This window comes from Schistocerca piceifrons, chromosome 7, assembly GCF_021461385.2.
Source record: "Schistocerca piceifrons isolate TAMUIC-IGC-003096 chromosome 7, iqSchPice1.1, whole genome shotgun sequence".
Lineage (NCBI taxonomy): Eukaryota > Metazoa > Arthropoda > Insecta > Orthoptera > Acrididae > Schistocerca > Schistocerca piceifrons.
The window spans coordinates 78531435-78555686 of NC_060144.1; the positions used below are offsets into that span (position 1 = coordinate 78531435).

General features: G+C 42.4%; 1 protein-coding gene across 1 annotated transcript in view; it reads right to left on the reverse strand.

Moving 5' to 3' along the window:
• LOC124805443 (myrosinase 1-like) overlaps nucleotides 1–24252 on the reverse strand; it is a 92381-nt gene that overhangs the window by 4620 nt on the left and 63509 nt on the right. Inside the window, exons 7-9 of the mRNA XM_047266005.1 lie at nucleotides 19412–19559; nucleotides 12183–12334; nucleotides 3145–3282 (exon numbers count right to left, since the gene is read on the reverse strand). Of these exons, the coding sequence (XP_047121961.1) occupies nucleotides 3145–3282; nucleotides 12183–12334; nucleotides 19412–19559 (438 nt within the window). The remainder of the gene's footprint in view (nucleotides 1–3144; nucleotides 3283–12182; nucleotides 12335–19411; nucleotides 19560–24252) is intronic.

A 24252-nucleotide genomic window follows, 5' to 3' on the forward strand; every position in this document is an offset into this window, starting at 1 on the left:
GCATCGAAATCACCGTTTCCAGTATTTTAGGTGACGGGCAGTTCTCCTTTTATTTCGTTACAATTCACTTTTATTAATATTTTCCGAGCCGGCTTAATTTTGCCAAGCCTGTATAACACAAACAACAAAGATGCTGTCACTCTGCGCAGGCGCGCACCTAATATTACGCCAATGCCCGTAGGCAACTCACCATCTGGCATAAAGATGTGAGTTGTGCCCAGCACGATATTTTCGAACCAGTCGCAAACCTGGTTAAAAAATGGGAAGTCTAGTGATTAATGTCCCGTCGACGACAAAGTCAATGGAGACGATACAGAAGCTGAGGCAAACGTAGTTAGCTGTCTCAGTGCCTTAAGACGTCTCGATGTACCACTGAGTGAAAATCTTATCGGAATACTAGAAACAGTGATTCATCCTGGTTTCCTTTCATACGCGAGACGGCGCAGTGGTTCTCACATTGCGTTCGCATTCAGGAGGAATACGACTTAGACTTCGGTCCGACCATCCAGATATAAGTTTTACCTGCATCGCTTATGAATTGTCTTTGAAAGTACATGGACTCTTTTTGCCGATCCTGCCTTAATGCGAGCTTGCTCTCCGTTTCTAATGACTCAGTTGTTGACGGGATGTTAAACACTGAACTAACTTTCCTTTTCGTTTCGTTAGTCCATGTCACTGAGGACAACACCTGTGATTAGGTATGAGTACTTGACACATTCGATACTTTGAAACACGTCTCTTCTATTACAATCACTTTGGTCTCCACATTTTGTTTCGAATAGTCGTCCCTGTCATATCCCCGAATATTTACCGTTCCTTCTGGGTAGATAACTTTCTGAGGTTATAGTATGAATCACAGAAAGGAAAAAAATGTTTAGTAAATATGGGCTCTAAAGAGCATACCACAAGGGCCATGAGCATCTGCTATATAGCGCATCTCTTCTACTGAACAAATGCCCATAGCTCTTGAGGTATGCATTTTAGACCCCATGTTTACACAGCATGTTGTTCTTAATGGAGAGACGTCTACAGACGTTAAAGTAACCTCTGGCGTACCACAGCGTAGTGTTATGGGACCATTGCTTTTCACAATATATATAAATGACCTAGTAGATAGTGTCGGAAGTTCCATGCGGCTTTTCGCGGATGATGCTGTGGTATACAGAGAAGTTGCAGCATTAGAAAATTGCAGCGAAATGCAGGAAGATCTGCAGCGGATAGGTACTTGGTGCAGGGAGTGGCAACTGACCCTTAACATAGACAAATGTAATCTATTGCAAATACGTAGAAAGAAGGATCCTTTATTATATGATTATATGATAGCGGAAGAAACACTGGTAGCAGTTACTTCTGTAAAATGTCTGGGAGTATGCGTACGGAACGATTTGAAGTGGAATGATCATATAAAATTAATTGTTGGTAAGGCGGGTACCAGGTTGAGATTCATTAGGAGAGTCCTTAGTAAATGTAGTCCATTATCAAAGGAGGTGGCTTACAAAACACTCTTTCGACCTGTACTTGAGTATTGCTCATCAGTCTGGGATCAGTACCAGGTCGGGTTGACTGAGGAGATAGAGAAGATCCAAAGAAGAGCGGCGCGTTTCGTCACAGGGTTATTTGGTAAGCGTGATAGCGTTACGGAGATGTTTAGCAGACTCAAGTGACAGACTCTGCAAGAGAGGCGCTCTGCATCGCGGTGTAGCTTGCTGTCCAGGTTTCGAGAGGGTGCGTTTCTGGATGAGATACCGAATATATTGCTTCCTCCTACTTATACCCCTGAGGAGATCACGAATGTAAAATTAGAGAGATTCGAACGCGCACGGAGGCTTTCCGACAGTCGTTCTTCCCGCGAACCATACGCTAGTGGAACAGGAAAAGGAGGTAATTAGAGTGGCACGTAAAGTGCCCTCCGCCACACTCCGTTGAGTGGCTTGCGGAGTATAAATGCAGATGTAGATGTAGACATTTTTTTCCTGTTTTGGTCCATACCACCACCTCTGACAGCTGCCTACACTACAATCGTAACGGCAACATTGCCGGTACCAATAACAGAGGTATCAGAATGATTTTCGCTAATAACTTTCCACTCGATGATTTCCGGACCAGGGTCCTTTACTTCAAATTGCAATTTTTACCCATCATCCCTGAAAGTTTGTAAGATTATCACGGATTCGTCTTAAAAGAGTGAAAGTGATCTTTTGTGTCTTATGAATGAGTCAGTATCGCAGTTCCTTTCGAATGAACCCGTATAAATAACGACAATTTCGAAGCTTCTGGCAGATTAAAACTTTATGTCGAACTGGGAACCGAACCCGACACTTTTGCCTTCTCCGGGCACTGACTGAGCTGCCCTAGCACGACTCAAGACCCGTCGTCACAGCTTTATATACGCAGTATCTCATATCTAAACTTCACAAACGTTCTGGAAAAATTCGTTCTAGAAATGAAACTTTTCATTAACTGAGACACAAATACGTACTAGGATGCTAGATTCATGATTCATAGACTGTTTGGCAGAGTCTAAATTCATGAACTGACACCGCGAATACTGTTGATAGCCCGTTGCTGGACTACTAAATATAGTTATAGAACATCCAGAGCTACACCAGCCTAATCGCTGTAACATTGTTAAATGACGTACGCAGATGGGCACATACCAGATGATATGGAGAGCATGTTAATTTAATCTACTGTTATACTGAACGAGCTAGATTCATTCTCATATCTGTTGATCTTGATTTACGATTAATGTCACTTCATTAAATAATTTCAACTGTATATCAGCATAGCTCCACATATAGATTTCATGTTTCTCCTGTGGAATTGACCGTCCGTCTAATGACAACCTTCTTTTCACTCCCTATATTGAGGTATCCGTAAACTTCCTTAAATAATGAGAAAACAGAAAACACCCTTACCGTTATGTTTAATATACGAGATTGATAAGCTCTTAAGCATCTACTTTTTCACAATGAATGTCATTGCACATGTTAACGTTAAATGTGTATTTAGAATACAGAAATCACTTTACGTTTCCTCTTTACCAGTGAACAGTGCGTTGTCACAACGAATGAAGTGTCTCAGCGCACAAGCTCTCTACTCACCCGCGGCACTGACAAAGGTATTTTTCTCCTTCACGCTTACCCTGTAGTACTCCTGCCGACCACTGTCCTCTAGCTCTCCTGCGTCTGGAAAACCGTTCCCTGTTACAAAGATCCCTCCTCTGACGTCGTATTCGTTGTTGATCCAGTTCAGCAGACTGCGCAAGCCCCACGGAACGACCTGAAACATAAAAAATACGAAAAGCGTAATCCAAATATCAATGTCAAGAAAACCTGTGTCCTCGGAGCGTTCCGTGGTGGCGCACCTGATCGAAAGGTCCTCTCGGCTCACAACCAGCGCCACTTCGATTAAAAGCCACGAGCTTTATTCGGGTGTTTGCGCCATCGTCACCAGTGTCTGCTTTACTCCTCATGACGATGGCGGAGACAGCTGTAACTCGAATGTTTCACTCAAAGTGACGCGGATTGTAAGCCGAGAAGATTTTATTGGCTCAGGAAATGTGCTACTGCCAGTCTTGAAAGTTTAGCTCTCTATTGGAGTGAAAACTTATTTAAGTCAAATATACCAGCAGGTTGGGTCTGGAGCAGACGGAATCGCAATTCGGAATATTTAGGAAAGGATTTGCAGTTCCCGTATTTACTTGACAACTCAGAGAAAATTCCCGAAAACCTCGATCAAAATTGAGGAACAGAAGTATTTTTAAATTATTTCAATTATTCGAATCAGAAACATGTGTGATTGGTGGTGTGGGAATCGGATGTAACCAATATCGATGGGAATATTTTGTTCCATGGAAGAGAGGCCGGTGAGGATATTAGAGAAGCCAATATTACTACAATATACCTTCTGTTTACACGACAACTAGCTATGATGCAACAGGGAATTGTATGGATGCCTTAAAAAGGGTAAAACGATTTTCAGTTGGGCAAGTCACCTCTGTGCCAACGCCTTACGGAAGTGCTAACACCGGTTCCAGTCGCATCACCGAAGTTAAGCTTTGTTGGGCTGGGCTAGCACTTGGATGGGTGACCATTCGGTCTGCCGAGCACTGATGGCAAGCAGGGTGCACTCAGCCCTTGTGACGCAAGCTGAGGAGCTACTTGATTGACAAGTAGCGGCTCCGGTCACGGAAATTGACATACGGCCGGGAGAGCGGTGTGCTGACCACATGCCCTTCCATATCAGCATCCAATGACGATTATGGATTGAGGATGACATGGCGGCCGGTCGGTACCGTTGGGCCTTCCAAAGCCTGTTCGGACGGGGTTTAGTTTACGTCACCTTTGTAACTAATACAATGGAGAGCACCAGCGTGAGAAAAAAATTAGAGACATTCAAGGTGATGGATTTCAGGACTTTTCATGAAAACAAAAGTGACCTGTGTCTATTTAATCCATTTCCCTTGTATCCTTGTATTTGTCCGTCACCAGCCGAAAATTAATAATTCTAAAATACATTGTGCTGAGTCAAAAGCATGGGTTTCGTACGCCATTGCAATTGCTGATCATCCGATCCGGTAAATGGGCAATAACATATATATATATATATATATGAGTATTAAAAGGCGATAAAACATGTTCTAGATGACCCGAGCGTGCCGCAGAGAAAACAGGTGGTGAAGGTGTGTTCTTCAGCGATGTAACAACTCGCCATCGCTGATTCCAGAGATTCTGCATCAGTGACGCGACGCAGCCGGCCGCTATCTACGTTAGCCGTCGGCCAAAAGGAATAATAAATAATTTAACAGTCAAAATAGTTAGTTCCCCAGTAGACCTCTTACCGATAAAGTCAATCTCGGGGTATGTCTAGATCGGATATAGTACCGGCCCATTGCGTGTTGTATACAGGCACCGCAATTGCTGTTTAAGGTTTGGGGGAGGTGAAGGAGTTTTGGCTGGTGAAGTCAGTGTAGAATTTTGTGCAGTTTACGGAGACAGTGTGGCAACTTTGTCATTTATGTTCCTGTTGATAGTCGTAGCTGCGACTGTAGTCTTCCTCCCAAGGCCGAGCTACAGAACATATGTAGCTTCCGGAATTTTGAAGTAGTCGCAGATTTGACACTGGTCTGCGAAATTGTGTTTTTGCGCGGTCGATTGGTTGTCGTCCTGTGGACAATACGGGAGGAAAGAGTGGTTATTTTCCTGTGATAGTTACACCGTAAGCCGTGTTATAGAGAGATATTTGCATTTGATGATTTTTATTGAATCGGTAGAACCCGATATCCTGTCCGTCTTGTATGATTAGTGGTTGCGTCTTGTCCGGAGGTAACTGGGTTGATAGCTGCTTTAGGGAGTGGTTTAGTAGTAACTGATGTGTATCGAGAAGGCAAAACCTCGAACACATTTTTCCCTGTTGTTATTTGGATGCCACGATCGTACAGCGGATCCAGAATTGGCTCGTGTATATTCGAACAGTTTCACCTTGATATGAGTGATCGCACCAATAGGTTGAGTTGGTAACCGACGGGAATAGAAAGGAACCATTTACAAGCAACACGTAAATATACAAAAACTTGGTTAGGGCGAAGCGACGAGTGGCCTGATTTAATTTAGGGAACTTTAGCGGGTCGCGTTGTGCTAACGCCTGAAGAGGCTCAGTTTTGTTTGACTTGTTAATTAAGCTTAAGACAAAAGAGGCGGTGACGCAGAGATTTTTTTGTTTATATTTTTATTTGTTCTTGAATTTCCGTTTCTGTGGAAGGGGGGGGGGGAGGGGGGGGTAGTCTTTGCTGGCACTCGACCACTTGCGAGATCTGAACTTGTGTTGAAATCCTAGCCCAAAGTAAGACGAGTTTTCTTTGGTCAAAACAAACCTTTGCGTGTGGTTACTTGGTAGCTGTTGCATGTAATTCATTGTGTTGTAGTTGCAAGATTGCAAGTTCAAGTGTCACCCTAAAAGTGATGTGTTTGAAGGATATTTAATTTCAGAGAACAAGGGAAACTTATTTTGGTTGAAACTGAGTGATGAATAATCTCTGAAAACAGTATTATTACGTAAAGGTGAATCTGTAAAAACTCTTACAAAACGACGTAAGCAAAGAGTTAAGTTTCAGAGATATTACTAGCTTCTTGCGTAACATACTCCGAATTGGTATTAGGAAGTTTTGGTTTCAGTGAAAATCACTGAACTGCGTTGGTCCACGCAGACTACACAAGAGTCCGATACTGATAAAAGCTAACAAGACTACATTTACATAAGAAAAATTCCCAAGTGACTGATAATCAGAACTGAAATTATTTGTAATAGTTACGAGAAGTTTGCGATCATACTCACAAATGTGTAGCTGTTAATCTGTGGAATACATTACGTATTATTATTTACGTATCAACATTAGACTACACAGAAAGAAACAGAATTATCACTTCAGTTATCTTCATCCCGATATAAACGTTGTCCAAATACGAGTTTAATATGAATCGATCTTTGCACTCACTTCATATTTGAGATGAACGTTAAAAGTTGTTAAAAGGTTACGAGGCGGTCCCAAATAGATTGTTCTGCGTTGGAAGGAAGTCGTTGCTTATGAGAAGAATTGCGAGCTGGATTTACGATTTAGCTGGGCATAATATAAACAGGTATCGTATTGAGATAATTTTGGTGTCTTGTTTTGGACGACAGGGAGATAACATGTGTTGTCGCTGTATTCTGCTAGTCTCGTCATTGCTGATAGATAGCGCTTGTCGGTATCATTTGGATATTTCGGTGAATCTATTTGTGATGTAGTAGCATTGCTGTACGACCTCGAATTTTGCGTGTATTGAAAATGCTGTTTGTTATTATCTAGCATTTGATTCTGCTGTCTCGTCAGTGTTTATTATCGTTGCAGTTGCTGATCACCAAATGGTTGATTTGTCCTCAAATTGTTGTCTAAGAGTTCAACTACTGTACAAGCTAGGCTTCAAGTGTTTGCCAAGCGCTCGGCCACTACTAGAATCTTCTGTGATCGGATAGCGATCCACAGTCACAACATCGACTGTCAATACAAAAACTTTACCTGATTCTTGCTGTAGTGGTCGATTGGTTCGCTCAAGAGATTTTGTGTGGCAGGAAGCTACATCGCGACGTTGGTACAGTACGATCCCTTGTCGTTTTGAGTTAGGTTTTGAGTCCCGCCAGTGGGCGCTTTACAGTCTGTGGTGACCCTTGGGTCAGAATTTGCCTAATCTGAGATCATCCTGAATAGCAAGAAGTGTGCTGGTAGACAGAAGTCTGTAGCACGTCTTGACATTATTGGAGGATACTCTGACGGGATTCCGTTGCTAGGAGACGGATTAAGTTCTGTACAGATTCGCTGACCAGATTAAGCTGAGCTGAGTGGAAATCCAACCCCATCGTCATTGCTGCTGAACTATCGCCACAGTCCAGACCTCTCTTCAGCTGAACCATCTCTTCAGCCGAGACGTCGCTTCAGCCAAGACATCGCTTCAGGTAATTTCCAAGAATGTTTGCCTATCGCTGGCCGGAGTGACCGAGCGGTTATAGGCGCTACAGTCTGGAACCGCACGACCGCTACAGTCGCAGGTTCGAATCCTGCCTCGGGCATGGATGTGTGTGATGTCCTTAGGTTATATAGGTTTAAGTAGTTCTAAGTTCTAGGGGACTGATGACCTCAGAAGTTAAGTCCAATAGTGCTCAGAGCCATTTGAACCATTTTGTTTGCCTAGCAAAGATGCGGACTCCAAACACTATATATCGAACGTGCGATTCTAAATCAATCACGCGACTGTGGTGGCGGGCGCTATGATAAATTTTTTGCGAGATGCTAGGAAAACCCAAACGATTTATGACGATAGTGAGCGGGATGTCTAGTATTGTAGACGTTTCTTCCGCTAACGGCGTCACATGGAAGAATCTAATTCCATGCTTAAGCAATGTAGAAAATTATTTGATTTTTTGTCGAAAATGTGACACTCTAACCATATTTTTGCGTGATGTTGGAAGAGTCTATCCAAGTTATGGCAAAAAGGGAATGCTTGCCGTAGTATCATATGGACTTTCTCACGACGACAACGTCGACGACGAGTGAGGTAAGTAATTTCCTTTGTAATTACAACTATTTTAGTAACACTCTTCTTTTGTCATTGCTGTAGTGACCACTATAAACACGCTCCTAACACCCGCCACCACTGTCGCATGATAGATTTAGAATAGCACGTTCGATATCTATCGTTTGGAGACCACGGCTTCAATAGGCACACACTCTTGGAAATTTCCTCGCTTCAGCCGAGACATCGCTTCAGCCGAGACATCGCTTCAGCCGAGACATCGCTTCAGCCGAGACATCGCAATAGCAGTATCATCACTGCAGCCGAGCCTACACTGCTGCCCAGCCCTTGCTTCAGCCTAGACGTCGATACAGGCGCAACATAGAGCTGGAGGAGGAAGTAAATCTTAAAATTTGGTATTTTTTTACTAACCGTTTATTTTTATTGAACTTGGTTCGTGTGTTGTGTGTTTGTATGAAGTAGAAGGGTTTCTTGGACGTCTTGTTAGCAGGGTAAACTGTGGTGTAGGGAGTGTGGAGTTTCTTTGAAGGATAATTGTTGTCACATGTTGGTTTTTAAAGTGATAACAAAATGGATGAAAACTTAAAGGGTTATTTGGAGCAACTTTAAGCCAGCTAAAGAAAGTTTGGGGAAGATCTGAAAGGGCTTAAGAATGGTCAGGGGAATACAAACAATGACTTGAAGGAGGTTAAGGATAGTACAAATAAAAGTTTAGTGGATTTGAAAAGTAAGTTAAAGTACGGCACGAAGAATTCAGGAATGGAGTATTAAATTTGAAGCAAAACTATCAGGAGTTATCGGCACTTCCTGAGGAAACAGAAAAGTTGAAAGAGGCTCAGGAAATGTTGACTGAATTATTGTTAAAAAATGTATCTGATCAAATGGCTGGAGACCATAACAAACCTCAGAAAGAGTTAAAGGAGAATCTTAAAGGTTTAAGCAAGTCTGTTGATTACAAAATCAGTAAGACACAGACTTGGGTTGTAAAGAAGTTAAAGCCAACATCAGCTTCTGTATCAGAAGTTAGTGTTACTGATAGAAGAATTGATCTATGTGTGAACCCGGTTGTAGTCAGGTGGATGTAACTTAGACGCCATGTAGTCGTGAAGCCAATCGTTCACAAGATAGTAGTGCGGTTCCTGAGTTATTAAACTCACAGGTTATCATTGGACGTGCCTGTAGAACAGAAACTACTCATAGTGATTTGGTGGAATACTTACGTCTTGGTATTAAAAGTGGCAGTAGCAACTTTCCTAAGTTTAACCCAAGAGGATGAGTGCATCCAGTAATCTTTATAAATTTATTTCAGGGAGCCTTGCCTGCTTCCTGGGACAGTAAAAGAAGCATTCGTTTTATAGTAAGCCATCTAGAAGAAGATGCCTTACATTGGGCTATGCTGAATTTAAGTCGTTTTAACACTGTGTAGGAATTTTGGTGAGCTTTTAAATCTAAATATTGGTCAGATAATGCTCAGAGGAAGTATAGATTAGAACTGTTTGGACGACAGCATTATACTGGTAGTTGGGGCGGATACCGCAACTTCGCCGAACATTACTTGAACCGGTCGTTATTTAGACGAACCAGTAAATGAGATGCACTTAATCGAAATATTGATTACACGTTTACCAGATAAAGTAAGAGGACGGTTGGTAGGTAAGCGTTGGGCTCAACCGCAATCCTTGTTAGAATTATTGGACCAATTGGAATTATTTATATTAGTCAAGGGAAAGGAATGATACATGAGTTGCTATATGGGTAGATGTAAGACGAAGTCTACAAGGCCAAGAACGAACTAGAAATAAGTCCAGAGATAATAGGTGGCGTAATAATAATAATGGTTCACGTAGTTGTAATAAGAATTACGTTAACTATAGAAATAGGAATAGAGATAAGAGGAATCCGTGCAATGGAAGTGACTTGAACGGGCGTAGAACTGGTCCACCGAAAAATCAAAATTGTGAACAGAGAACTGTAACTATGAATAGTACTGATAATAGTAACAAGAATAGCAATAATTTGGAACACGTTAGTAATGGTAGAGCAAGCCATAAGCATAATGGAGTGGTTATACAGGAGGTATCCGACGATAATTTGCCCATTCCTATGCATTGTTGTTCTCGTGACGATACTCAAGAATATAAGAATGCTTTTTTAAGATACCGAGACAGCCAAGCAATGAGTGAGGAACATTTGCGGTTCCCGTGAGATCACCGAAGTTAAGCGCTGTCGGGCGTGGTCGGCACTTGGATGGGTGACCATCCAGGCCGCCATGCGCTGTTGCCATTTTTCGGGGTGCACTCAGCCTCGTGATGCCAATTGAGGAGCTACTCGTCCGAATAGTAGCGGCTTCGGTCAAGAATACCATCATAACGACCGGGAGAGCGGTGTACTGACCCCACGCCCCTCCTATCCGCATCTTCCTGGAGGATGACACGGCGGTCGGATGGTTCCGGTAGGCCACTCGTGGCCTGAAGACGGAGTGCTTTTTTTTTCATGTAGATGGATTGGAGTTTGAGTTTTTGTTAGACACTAGTAGTCAAATTAGTTTATTATCTAAGGAAGTGTGGGAAAGGTACAAACAATAGTGGATGTATCCCACCTTTCCAGTAACCGACGAAAAGAAGGTAGAAGGAGAAGTGTTACTTATATTTAACATCACTTGGACAGACTTTGGCACGATATCCCTTAGGAAGACATCCAAAAACGCTGTCAGTCAATGGCAAAGAGAATAACTGCTTGCAAAAGTGCCAGAGGTGAACCAATGCGTTATTGACTTGCCCAATTTATGAAGCCCTTTCTCATGAATAAATTATCTAATTTTTTGAAAGTGTAATCTTTTGTTTGTCTGTACATGTACATCACATATACCGATTTTCGTCCCATTCAGATAATTCCTTCGTGGTGTGTAATTTTCTTGCCTTCGAGTGTTATTTCAAAAATCCTTTCATTCCGTACTTCACCCCCTTACGGCTGGAGTTTACAACAATCCCTTATTAAATGATATCTACAGTCTAACATCAACACCCTTTCGAAATTTTATGTTTATTTCCTTCGTGTTCTGGGCTGGACGATGATGAGTTAGTGAATCAGTCAGAATCTATTACATCCCCCTTAAAGGTTGAATTCCCAAGAACAGTGAAATGTACATTTCTTTTTTTCCAAACGAGAAACCAAGTACAAATTTTCACAGATCTATCTTTAAAAATTCTTTTGTAATGAAATATTTTCATAAAATCTTTCATCCACAGCTGTCACACCCTTAGCTGCTGAATTTCCAAAAACACTGAAACACGTATTTTTTTTATTTCTAACCCGGAAGTGAAATACAAATTTTCATAGATGTAAAAATCTTTTATTAGTGCTTTAATAATTTTAATAATTTAGTACTTTAATAATGCGCGAAAAACGACATTCACTCACTGCTTTACACCGTTAGTGATCGAACTGCCATAAAAATGCTGAAGATGTATTTCTTTATTTCTGACCGAGAAGCCAAATAGCAATTATCATAGTTCTAGCTTCAAAACTGCCTTAATAGCGGCATATTTCCATAAGTATTTCATCCCCATTTCACCCCCTTAGACGTGGAATTTCGAAAATCACCTTCTTAGACGATGTCTCCAGTATAAGGCAAACATCCTGTACAAATTTCAAGTTTCTATCCTTAGCGGTTTGGGATGGATGATTATGAGTCAGTCAAGATATTTCCTTTTATCTATAGAGATAAATGTTAAAAAGAAAAACTGATGGAGGGTTGGTACTTCGGTCTTTGTGGTGCTTTCTTGGACTTTTCAAACCGGGAAACATAAAATTTAGAAGCAAAGGCGAACAACTTCTTTGAGATCATCCTGTAACGGAGCACGTATCTGTTGCCACTCAAAAGAAACGATCGGAACTGGGATGAAAGCACCGCGTGGTGCGTCCACTGCCTCGGCGTGATCGTAGAACCACGACACACGCTGCTGCTGCGGCACCCACCAACTGACAGCTGAGCTCAGCTGTTACGTGAACAAAGTTTCCTGTAGTTTACGCATTGGTTACTGGTAAACGAAAAATGCTTTTCGCTATGGATCTGTAAACCAAAACTAATAAATGTATATTGCGAAGACAAACCTTTATGTTGTCGTCGGCTGTGGCCGCCCAACTGTCGTCAAAAGACAAGATGGCGCCCGTGTCCCAGTCGTGCGACGGGTGGAAGTAAGCTTGCTGACCGTTCGATGCCAGTTGCGTCGTGAAATGGTTCAGGGCAAAGAAGTCTGCTGCTCCTGGACATACAGAAATAAAAGCTGAAAAACGTTTGAGTCACTTGGAACTTGATGACTGTCTTTAGCGCCACACAACATCTTAATAGTGATTTATTATAAACGAATAGTTTGCATGATTATGATAAAAATGTTAGCGATGATACTGGAGGACGATGTGTCACTCGGAGACAGGGAATGCTGGTCTAGAAAGTACTGATACGGAAGGTACATGCGAAAATTGAAAATATAAAAGTTGCGCCTTTTTTACGACTGTAAGCATCGAAGCGAAAATACTTTTGTAATGACTTTTTTTTACTTACACAAAGGCTACATTTACAATAAATGTTCAAAGAGGTGTCCACCAGCATCATCACACTGGCGCACGACGTTCAGCCGTACCTGCCCCATCACCTCTGGTATAGTTCGGGCAATGTCACAGACAGCCGCATTATTACGAGGGGATCCTCTTCACTTTCCAAGAAAGCCAGGTTTTCCACTTGACCCCAGAGGACGAAGTCAACTACAGCGAGATGGGACGACCTACTTGGCCCCTTTGCATCCACATTTTAGTGAACGACAGAAGCAAGCCTTCACGAGCTCGAAGTGCATAGTTAGCATTAGATCCATTATGTCGGTATGAGATATGCTCGAAGGTGACATGGTACATCTTAAGACAGTGTGAGAAATACATCTGTAAAAGCACAAGGCAGTGATCGAATCAAACGGGGGGGAAGCAGCTACGGACCAATTAGACAGTCGCTCACTACGCCCGCCACCATTTCGCAGCTAATCTCTTTTGGTGGCTCCTCACAACAGTATCCTACGCATCCTCAATGACCAATATGTGACTATTGTGACCGTTTATCATTTAATCTCTGATAACATTGGGTTCGTGTGAGAGAAGTAATCAGTTTGCCATTACCATTGCAACACCAGGAAGAATTCAAGAAATATTACTTGTGGTACATATGCAGTGTAGTTCCAAGAATATATGAGTGTATACGCGGCTCCCAGCTTTAGTAGCAACAACAACTCTATCGAGGCTGGGATCGATCTTCGACAGCAGGTAGAGGAACGACATCAATGCTTCTTTGACTCAGTGCCAGACTGGTGCTTGCGCATGATGGTGCGACAGTCTCTGCAACCCATGGCCACACGTTTTCCATGGGCGAGAGATCTCTAGAACGTGTTGGCCGGGACAAAAAGCGAACAACGTCTATTGTCAGGAGAGTCAGAACGAACACAAGCAACATGCGGTGTAGCGTTATCTTGCTGAAATATGCACTACTGGCCATTAAAATTGCTACTGCACGAAGATGACGTGCTACAGACGCGAAATTAAACCGAAAGGAAGAAGATGCTGTAATATGCAAATGATTAGCTTTTCAGAGCATTCACACAAGATTGATGCCGGTGGCAACACCTACAACGTACTGACTTGAGGAAAGTTTCCAACCGATTTCTCATACACAAACAGCAGTTGACCGGCGTTGCCTGATAAAACGTAGTTGAGATGCATCGTGTAAGGAGGAGAAATGCGTACCATCACGTTTCCAACTTTGATAAAGCTCGGATTGTAGCCTATCGCGATTGCGGTTTATGGTATCGCGACATTGCTGCTCGCGTTGGTCGAGATCCAATGACAGTTAGCAAAATATGGAATCGGTAGGTTCAGGAGGGTAATTCGGAACGCCGTGCTGGATCCCAACGGCCGCGTATCACTAGCAGTCGAGATGAAAAACGTGTGTCAAATCTTATGGGACTTAACTGCTAAGGTCATCAGTCCCTAAGCTTACACACTACTTAACCTAAATTATCCTAAGGACAAACACCCACACCCATGCCCGAGGGACAACGCGATCCTCCGCCGGGACTAGCCGAGCAGTCGAGATGACGGGCATCTTATCCGCATGGCTGTAACGGATCGTGCAGCCACGTCTCGATCCCTGAGTCAACCGATGGGGACGTTTGCAAGACAACAACCATCTGCACGAACAGATCGACGACGTTTGCAACAGCATGGACTACCAGCTCGGAGACCATGGCTGCCGTTACCCTTGACACTGCATCACAGACAGGAGCACTTGCGATGGTGAACTCAACGAGTACCTGTGTGCACGAATGGCAAAACGTAATTTTTTCGGATGAATCCAGGTTTTGTTTGCAGCATCCTGATGTTCGCATCCGTGTTTGGCTACATCGCGGTGAACGCACATTGGAAGCGTGTATTTGTCATCGCCATACTGGCGTATCACCCGGCGTGATGGTATGGGGAGCCATCGGTTACATGTCTCGGTCACCTCTTGTTCGCATCGGCGGCACTTTGAACAGTGGACGTGAAATTTCATATGTGTTACGACCCGTAGCTCTACCCTTCATTCGATCCCTGTGAAACCGTACATTTAAGCAGGATAATGCACGACCGCATGTTGCAGGTCCTGTACGGGCCTTTCTGGATACAGAAAATGTTCGACTGCTGCCCTGGCCAGCACATTCTCCAGATCTCTCACCAATTGGAAACGTCTGGTCAATGTTGGCCGAGCAACTGGCTCGTCACAATACGCCAGTCACTACTCTTGATGAACTGTGATATCGTGTCGAAGCTGCATGGGCAGCTGTACCTGTACACGCCATCCAAGCTCTGTTTGACTCAATGCCCATGCGTATCAAGGCCGCTATTACGGCCAGAGGTGGTTGTTCTGGGTACTGATTTGTCAGGATCTATGCACCCAAATTGCGTGAAAATGTAATAACATGTCAGTTCTAGAATAATATATTTGTCCAATGATCACCCGTTTATCATCTGTATTTCTTCTTGGTGTAGCAATTTTAATGGCCGGAAGTGTAAATTGACGAAGATATCGAACATAGACATTAGCCAACCTCCATCAACATGCTAGAAGAGTAACGGCTGCTGTCCAGCTCACCAGGTGATAGTATTTTCTACCTAATGTCATCCAGTACCATCACACCAGGTGCTGCGCTTGCCCAGGTGCTGCGCTTGTGTGACAATGTCGAATGCAATATGCCAACGTTCATACATGAACACATCCTTCGTGATGCTGTGCCCAGAACTGGGACTACTCTCAAATCACGGAGCGTTGCCGCACTCCTGTGTACAGTGTTGTCGGTAGGCGGGCCACTTTCGGCACGTCTCTCCCATCTGGTGTATCGCGCTCTATGCCGCAACTATGGTGCACCGGCCGTCACCGCATTGTCTGCCTGCATACCTGGCTACCTGCATACAAGCTCATTTCATAAATTAACGTACTTGACGCTTTTTTACGATCTCTCGTGGCCCGGTGAAAAAGTATCTTAGGTTCAAATGGTTCAAATGGCTCTGAGCACTATGGGACTTAACTTCTGAGGTCATCAGTCCCCTAGAACTTAGAACTACTTAAACCTAATTAACCTAAGGACATCACACGCATCCATGCCCGAGGCAGGATTCGAACCTGCGACCGTAGCGATCGCGCGGTTCCATACTGTTGCGCCTAGAACGGCTCGGCCACTCCAGCCGGCAGTATCTCAGGAATTTCAGAAGAGGTATATCGCAGACAGAAAATACTGTGAAGAGTAGCCTGCTGGGAGAGAAAGTGGGAGGTAATGTTGTGTGGCGCTCTGCAATAAATTGTGTATTTGTGCTGTCTTTGGAATAAGTGATTCCAACAAGCAATAACTAGCATTTCTACTAATGAAAGTCGTCTCTATTGTATCACTGACACGGATGATTGATTTTTACAGGTCTGTGAGGTTTTGTAATACTACACTATATTACTTCAAGTGTGCTGCTAAAAGGTAGACATTATGGTACTTCTGTCTATTCAGTGTATCAGAGGCATGCCGGCTGCGGTGGTCTAGCGGTTCTAGGCGCGCAGTCCGGAACCGCGCGACTGCTACGGTCGCAGGTTCGAATCCTGCCTCGGGCATGAATGTGTGTGATGTCCTTAGGTTAGTTAGGTTTAAGTAGTTATAAGTTCTAGGGGACTGATGACCATAGATGTTAAGTCCCATAGTGCTCAGAGCCATTTTTCAGAGGCATGTAGAGTATTCTGGAGTACTTTTGCTTCCTTCAGCACTCCATCTGACAAGGCAAGCTATAATAGTTTTATTCTGTAGTAGTGTGTAGGAAATCCACACTGTTGTTCATTCAAATGGCTTGAAAGCGGTTTTGAATTAATACACTGACACCGAAAATTACAAGGCGTGTAAAAAAAAAGGCACGAATCAGTAGATACTTCAGCTCTCCAAATTCCTGTTCGTAACAACTGTAATGATGTAGCTGCAGAACGCACCATATGGGATACTGTAAACAGGTCATCCACTCTGTAATGTCGCGTTAAATTAGTTCGCGCCTGTAGATAGGCAGTCCAATGAACAGACTTCCAAAACGGGGTGCTGCCATTGCCAGTCCCAGGCAGCAGCCACTTCAATGAGTTGCAACCTCGTGCTCTTCCGCGTCACAAACGGTGCCCACACTCAGCACTTGTAACGTGAATTAAGAACTCGGAGGGACGCTCTATCCACTCACATATGAAGGGCTTATTTTAATAGTGGTACAAGTCCATTTTTGTTCATTCTGAGATAACAGAGTCCTAAAGTTAAATGAGCCCATGTATGTATACTTGAATATTTCCGGTATCTCAACTGCAGATTTTTCAGCGCTCATTTGACTTCAGGACTCTGTATCTCAGCATGAACAAAAATGGACTTGTACTACTATTGAAATACGCCCTTCATAATATTACATACTACATATTATGTAGTTTTCACACAGTCATCTTCTGAAATAATAGAGCTATATATTAACAATCCTATAAGTTTGTCCCCTCTGCCATTAGTTGCATGGGCTCATTGAGGTAGTGCATGGCAATGAGTATTCCACTCCTGAACTATGTATTCCATATTTGAATGACTGACGAATGTTTCTGACCAACACATCCACCATTACCAACGGATTCCTGCAGTCCCCCTCAGCCCAGTGGCCTACAACGCTCAGGAGGGAAAGCCAAACACCATCTTCCTACACTACAGAGCTCAACACATCCCAAGTCAATAAAAACCATACCATTTTTTCCTGTTTCCATTACCTGCAAAAACAGTCTTGGGAACTCAATGTGCGTCACGGGTCTCCTATGTGGATACTTGGAGTGACACAATCTTACAGCTTCCTTGTATTTTACATTTGCTCATCTGTACACGAAAATCATGTCTGCTAATTCCTAAACTGTGCTCAACGCCACTTCACTTAAAGAGATAGTTCTTACACTTCAACATTTCCATTCAGAGTGCTGTGTATACTTGAATGTTGTGCAGTGCATTACAGAAGTTTTGTCTCAACTTCATGTGATTTTTTTTTCCTGCCCTAAATCACATCATTTTGTCTCGGAAGTAATGGAACATTCCCGGGATTTATACCGTGGTCGGATGGATTTCACATTAAAACCCAACGTTTCGTACCCAGCTGCGGAATTTCTAGGCTTCAGTGTAGTTGTGGGGACTGCAGAAAGAACTGTCAGAAAAAAACTAGAAGAGCATGGAGCCAGGAGAGTAACACATTCATTTTGACAGGACTCAAGTACTCGCAGCCACAAGAGGACACCATGCAAGGTTATAAAGAAGGGTCACAGAGATTGTTAAACACCGCAGTAATTTGATTAGGATTGAGGAAGGCGTGAAACTGAATGATACATAGATCCCGGTACTAAAGAACTTGTGTACGAGTCTGCCACCATGGGGTGATAGGAACAGTGGACGACGGTGACCATGAACGGCCGACTGCTCCCGAGTTTTCAAAGCATGTGACATCAAGTCACTGCGAAGGAGCTCGCGTAAACGAAATTTTGCGCTGAAGTAGCAGTAGTCAGCCAGGCTGTGAACTGGATGCTCAAAGAAGCTGAGATCCCCCATAAAAATTTCCTCTGCAAATGGGAAAGAAACCTTGGGTTTTAGTGTGAGATCCATCCGATCACGGGGTAATAGACCGGAATATGTTACTAACTATCACATTTCCAGCCGTGAACCTTTACATTTTACAATAATTTGCTCTTCCATCACCCATGAAAGTTTATCATCACAGAAACATCCTTTATTCTTAGACATTGTATTTCATAACAGACGTCGCTTCTCATCGTTTCAACAGTCCCCTGCTGACTTGCAGGGTCCATTGATTCATGAGGTTTTCTCAATACCCGTACACGTCAGTCTGCTCGATACAATTTGAAACGAGACTTGTCCGACCAGGCAAAATGTTTCCAGTCATCAGCATTCCAATGTCAGTGGTGACGGGCCCAGGTGAGGCATAAAGCTTTGTGTCATGCAGCCATCAAGGCGACACGAGTGGGCCTCCGACTCCAAAAGCCCATATGGATGATGTTTCTTTCAATGGTGCGCACACGGACACTTGTTGATGGCCCAGAATTGATATCTGCAGCAATTTGCGGAAGGGTTGCACTTCTGTCACTCTGAGTTATTCCCTTCAGTCGTTGTTGGTCCCGTTTTTGCAGGATCTTTTTTTCAGCCGCATCGTGGTCGGAGATTTGATGTTTCACCGGATTCCTGATATTCAAGGTACACTCGTTAAATGGTCGTATGGAAAATCCCCAATTCATCGCTACCTCGGAGATGCTGTGTCCCATCACTCGTGCACCGACTGTAACAGCCCGTTCAAACTCACTTATAGCTTGAAACTTCCTGGTAGATTAAAACTATGTGCCGGACCGAGACTCGAACTCGGGGCCTTATATCTTGTTGACCTTCCATTGTAGCAACAATAACCGATCTAACAACGGCGCCAGACAGTTGTCTCACATAGGCTTTCACGACCGCAGCGCCGTATTCTCTCTTTTTAGATATCTCTTTATTTAAATACGTATAACTATACCAGTTTCTTTGGGTCTTCAGTGTATTTGTCATTGTAAATCCAAATTTTCATTACAATACAATGTTAGTACTGCGCCTCTCCTAGAACAGGACACGTAGACAAAGGTACGTATTCTGGATCTGGCTGCAGGAAGGGCAGAGGAAAAACAGTCATTGCTTCAATGGATTATTGTTTTTACGGCTGAGAGAGAAAATATGTTAGGCCAGAGAACTTACCTCTGAGGTCGACTAGTTCCTGGGCGCTGAACTCGGGTAGCCGCGAGATCCAGATGTTGTCGTTGATGCAGTCCTCCCAGATGCGTTCTTCCATCACCAGGGGGTATCCGCCTTCCTCCGTGTAGATCGGGTGAGCAAACCAACCCAGCTGCAACACAGGCGGCACATGCACGTCAGGGAAACAAGTGTGCTTTTGGCGAATATAACTGTTGACGAAAACATCTTTAAAGGCGTATTTGAAAACAAATTACGCTGAGAGTAAAACTACATACATCAACCACATCAGTTATGATTCAACATGCCATATATTGTTTTGATGGTTTAAAACGAAAGTAATGAAGTAAACACAGATAGAAACAAGAATTTGTGCGTCAGAACCTCAGTGGCCACCCGTGGGATACCTTCCTAGATTTGTCCTACTAAAAGATGAATAATAATATTCGCGAAATTTGAAGCTAATCATCCATGTAATCGTAAGAGTTAATAAATATTATAGTCATATAGTCATATAAATATTATAGTCATAACACAACTTTAAAATTGTGACGCTGCCTTCTGTGCATGCACGCTTACAGTAGGTACCACTGTGGTCACATAAGCGTCATTCAACGCCGATCATCTCAGTTTCATTTGTCAGAGTCAGCGTAAACATGTCCGCCCCCTGTCCCTAAATGCCGGAAGATTCAGGAACAGTAAACAGCATGAGGCTGCAGAACGGAATGGAAACCACTGCATTAAGAATACAAGGTACTTATAAACGGTAGAAAAATCGAAATTTTTAATGACTTTATCAAATTCAATAGTCTTTCCTGATTACATTGATATATACACTACAGGGTTTCAAATTAAAAATGGCCTATATATACCAAATTTTAAAGTTACGGTCATGTATGCCACCACGCCCCCTTTATTTCTGTTACAAAAACCAGTATTATTTCGAAAATAACTCTGAACTTTCATTTCCAGCGATTATACGTATGATACATTGCATATGTTGGTAACAGTGCAGGTTTCCAGTGTCTGTAAATGATTATGTTCCGCTGAAGCAGTTTGTTCACTTGTTTCTGAATGTTTGTTGCCCAAGTGCTACATATATTTGTGGAAGTACATATCCTTTAGTGTGCAATAAATACGAACTATGTAAGGCATCAAGAAAGTCAATAAAAGGAAATTCCGTGGTAACCAGTTCACAAACAAGACAAGCCACACTGTTGAAATTAAACTATGGATCAGTTCTTCGGGGAAGAAACTCCAACATGGCACGCCTCCTGGTGATTCAAATTTTTGCGTTAACAATGACGCTGTTTGTAGGGGATTTGTTGTTGTTGATGTGGGCATCTTATGTTCTTCGATAAAGGAAGTGGCGAAATGTAAACAATGTGATGGTGTAGGCTGTCTGTAAATAACTGAACAACAAAGCAACAGGAAGGGTTTAGCGTCAAAATTAGTTGTTCTGTGTAGATCCTGCAATAAATCTACCTAAAAAATAACTTCGAACATTGTGCATAATTCATATGATGTGAATTTGAAGTTAGTGTGTGCAATGCGTCCAACAGGAAAAGGATAAAAGGCTGCTCAAATGTTTTGTGGTTTGATGGACCTTCCTCCTCCGCCCTGTATGTACAGCAAGTACATAAAAATACTTTCAGGCGTCTTGATGGTTGTGTCTAAAGGATCTATGAAACGTGCAACAAAAGAAAATGGGACATGGAAACGTCGAGGGCATCGTTCCTTGAATGGTGTTATAAAGTGCTACTTCTCCGGAGAATGGAAAAGTTGTTGATGTTGAGTTCTTATATAAGTACTGGCACACCTGCGGTGATAACACTGATGGACTTATTGAAAATCAGTGTTCTAAGAATTATGATGGCTACAGTGGAGGTATGGAGTGTGATGGAGCTCTAAAAATATTTCAGAGGTTGGTGCCCATTTGTAACATCAGATATACGAAGTACCTAGGTGATGGGGACTCTACAGCTTTCAATAAAACTAATGAGTTCAATGTTTATGGTGATACCTTGGTAACAAAGTGGAGTGTTGTGGACATGTACAAAAGGGGGTGGGTGCTACATTGAGGAATTTACGAAGAGAAATGAAAGGAAAGCAGCTATCTGATGTAAATTCTCTATCTGGCCGAGGCAGATTGGCAGAAACTGAAATAGACCTTCTTCAGAGATATTATGGACTGGCCATTAAACGAACTGCACCTCTGAATTATGTTACAGCAATGAGAAAAACTGTATGGGCCATCTACTTTCATAGGTTGTCCACAGGTGACCACCCTGTCCATGAACTTTACCCTAAAGGACCAGATTCTTGGTGTGGTTACCAAAAAGCAAGAGAAAGTCATCAAATATACCATCATAAGCGTTCTCTTCCTGGGCCTGTTATGAATGAAATAAAACTAATTTTTAGTGAGCTGAGTGACCCTGTTTTGCTTAGTAAATGTCTTCATGGGGGCAGTCCGAATACAAACGAAAGTTTCAACCATTGCCTATGGGAAACGTTACCCAAGAATATTTTTGTAGCACTAAATACATTAAAAGCTGGTGTACTAGATGCAGTGATATGTTTCAATGATGGAGTGATAGGAAGGTTGGAAGTCCTGAGAAATTTAGGCATAAAATGTGGCTCTAACATGGAAGATCAATTGCATGCGTGTGACAGAAAACAGGTGCATGAAGCTGAAAGATTCGCTCTTTAAGTTACCAGAGAAGCAAGAGGTGCTAAAAGGAATGCCAAGAGCAAGCTTGAAGATGAGGAAATGCTGCAGGATGAAGACATGCACCAGGAATGTTCTGAGGCACAGTTTAATTGGACTCATATCTTCATTTGCAATTTCCCACAAGTTATATTTTTCAGAATTCAGGTACAAATATTTCTTAAAGTTCATAAATCATTGCTCTAATTTTTTTCTGTAACTTGCAATAGTCAATACTTATGTAGTATACCGAAGCTTTGTTGCAGAATCAACTAAATTATACAAAACATAACATTTTTATGAGGAAAAAAATTAAAATGTAAGATGTGATTTTTTTATCCTTGTAATATATACAATAGATGGAATTAAATAGGTCTAGTACCTCAGCCATTATGTCATGCATATCTGGTAGAAATTTGGTTTCCTTAAAATGTGTAACATCGGATTAAATGGTACTTCAATTTGAGGAAGCATTTCATATAAAATTGCATCAATTTCTTTGTAATTTTTAATAACCCTAGCAGGTTCAAAAATATTACTTCTAATTTATTTAGAAAGTGCGCTGTATTACCTGATATCAACAAAAAATCTGGATAACATGTATATTATAAACAGTGTTTGAAAGAAATAGGTGTTGATTTTTACATAGTATTGAGCCAGAAAAGTACCCTGTATCCTTAAAGACACATAATATGTATCCAGAGGACATGTGATATGTAATTCAAGAATTTTCACGATGATCACTCCATTGGCAAAAGATTCCGAACTAGTTCCTCACTCAGGTACCTAGGAGGTGACTGCCAACGGGGAGGTGACCATGAGAAAAATATGAAATAACCAACGACTCAGTCACATTCTACGAACCGGAGCATGGAATGACAGGAGTTTAAACGTAATAGGAAAGCTAGAAAACCTGGACAGTGAACTGCAAAGTATCAGTCCAGATACAGTAGCAGAAGTGAATTTAAAGGAAAATAAGATAAGGATTTTTGGTCACACGAATATAGCGTAATGTCAACAGCGACAGAACTTGATATAACGGGAGTGAATTCGCTATGAATAGGACAGCAGGGCAGAGAGTGAGCTACTGTGAATAGTTTAGTGGTAGGATTGTCCTCGTTGGATTCGACAGCAAACCGATGCCGACAGCGATATTTCAGGTACGTATGTCAACTCGGAAGCAGAAGATGAAAAAATAGAGAAAATATATGAGGATATTGAACAAGTAATTCAGTATGTAAAGGGAGATTGTAATATAATAACCGTCGGGAAATGGATCGTGGTTGTAGAGGAAGAGATAGAAGAAATGGTTGTGGGAGGATATGGGCTTGGGAGTAGAAATGAAAGAGCAGGAAGACTAAATTGTGCGATAAATTTCAGATGATAATAGGGAATAACCAGTTCACGACACACAAAGGGAAGGTATACTTGGAAAAGGCCCGGAGACCTGGGACGATTCCAGCTCTATCACGTCATTGTCAGATAGAGATTACAAAATCAGATATTGGATTGTAAGGCGTACCCAGATAGAGATGTAAACCCAGATCACAATTTAGTAAGGATGAAGAGTACACGAAGTTTAAGAGAATCGTCTGGGAGAATCAATGTGGGAGGATTGAGACACTGAAGTACAGAGGACTGAAGAGACGCATTTGAAGTTCGCTAAGAATGTGGATACCTTGCTAAATGATAACAAAGATAAGAGTACAACACCATGAAAAGAAATAACCGAAACACTACGGTACACAATAACAAAGTGGCGTTACACCCAACAAGATACAACTTTCTGCTGAAGGCTACGGCAAGTGTTCACTAGACTAGAACAAGAGTAGGTATTGGCCGGAGATCTCCCAGCTGTAGGCACACACCGTCAGTGTGACTCTGCTGGCGTACTTATAAGTCACATTAGTTCCAATTGATGAATCTCTGTCACATGGTTTTTCACGAAGTAGTGCCGCGTTTATGCGGAAAGTCTTTTGATGTTTACATCCACCGGGCTATGTTTTGATCTGAGCTCTTGGAGGGAGGTCTGCAGCTCACCTTGCTTGTCTCTTGTGCGGGCCCTCTAACTGATAAGGGGTCGCTAGGACACTGTCCTCTTTGAAGCAAAATAACCTGCGATGAAAGGAAATAAAAAGTA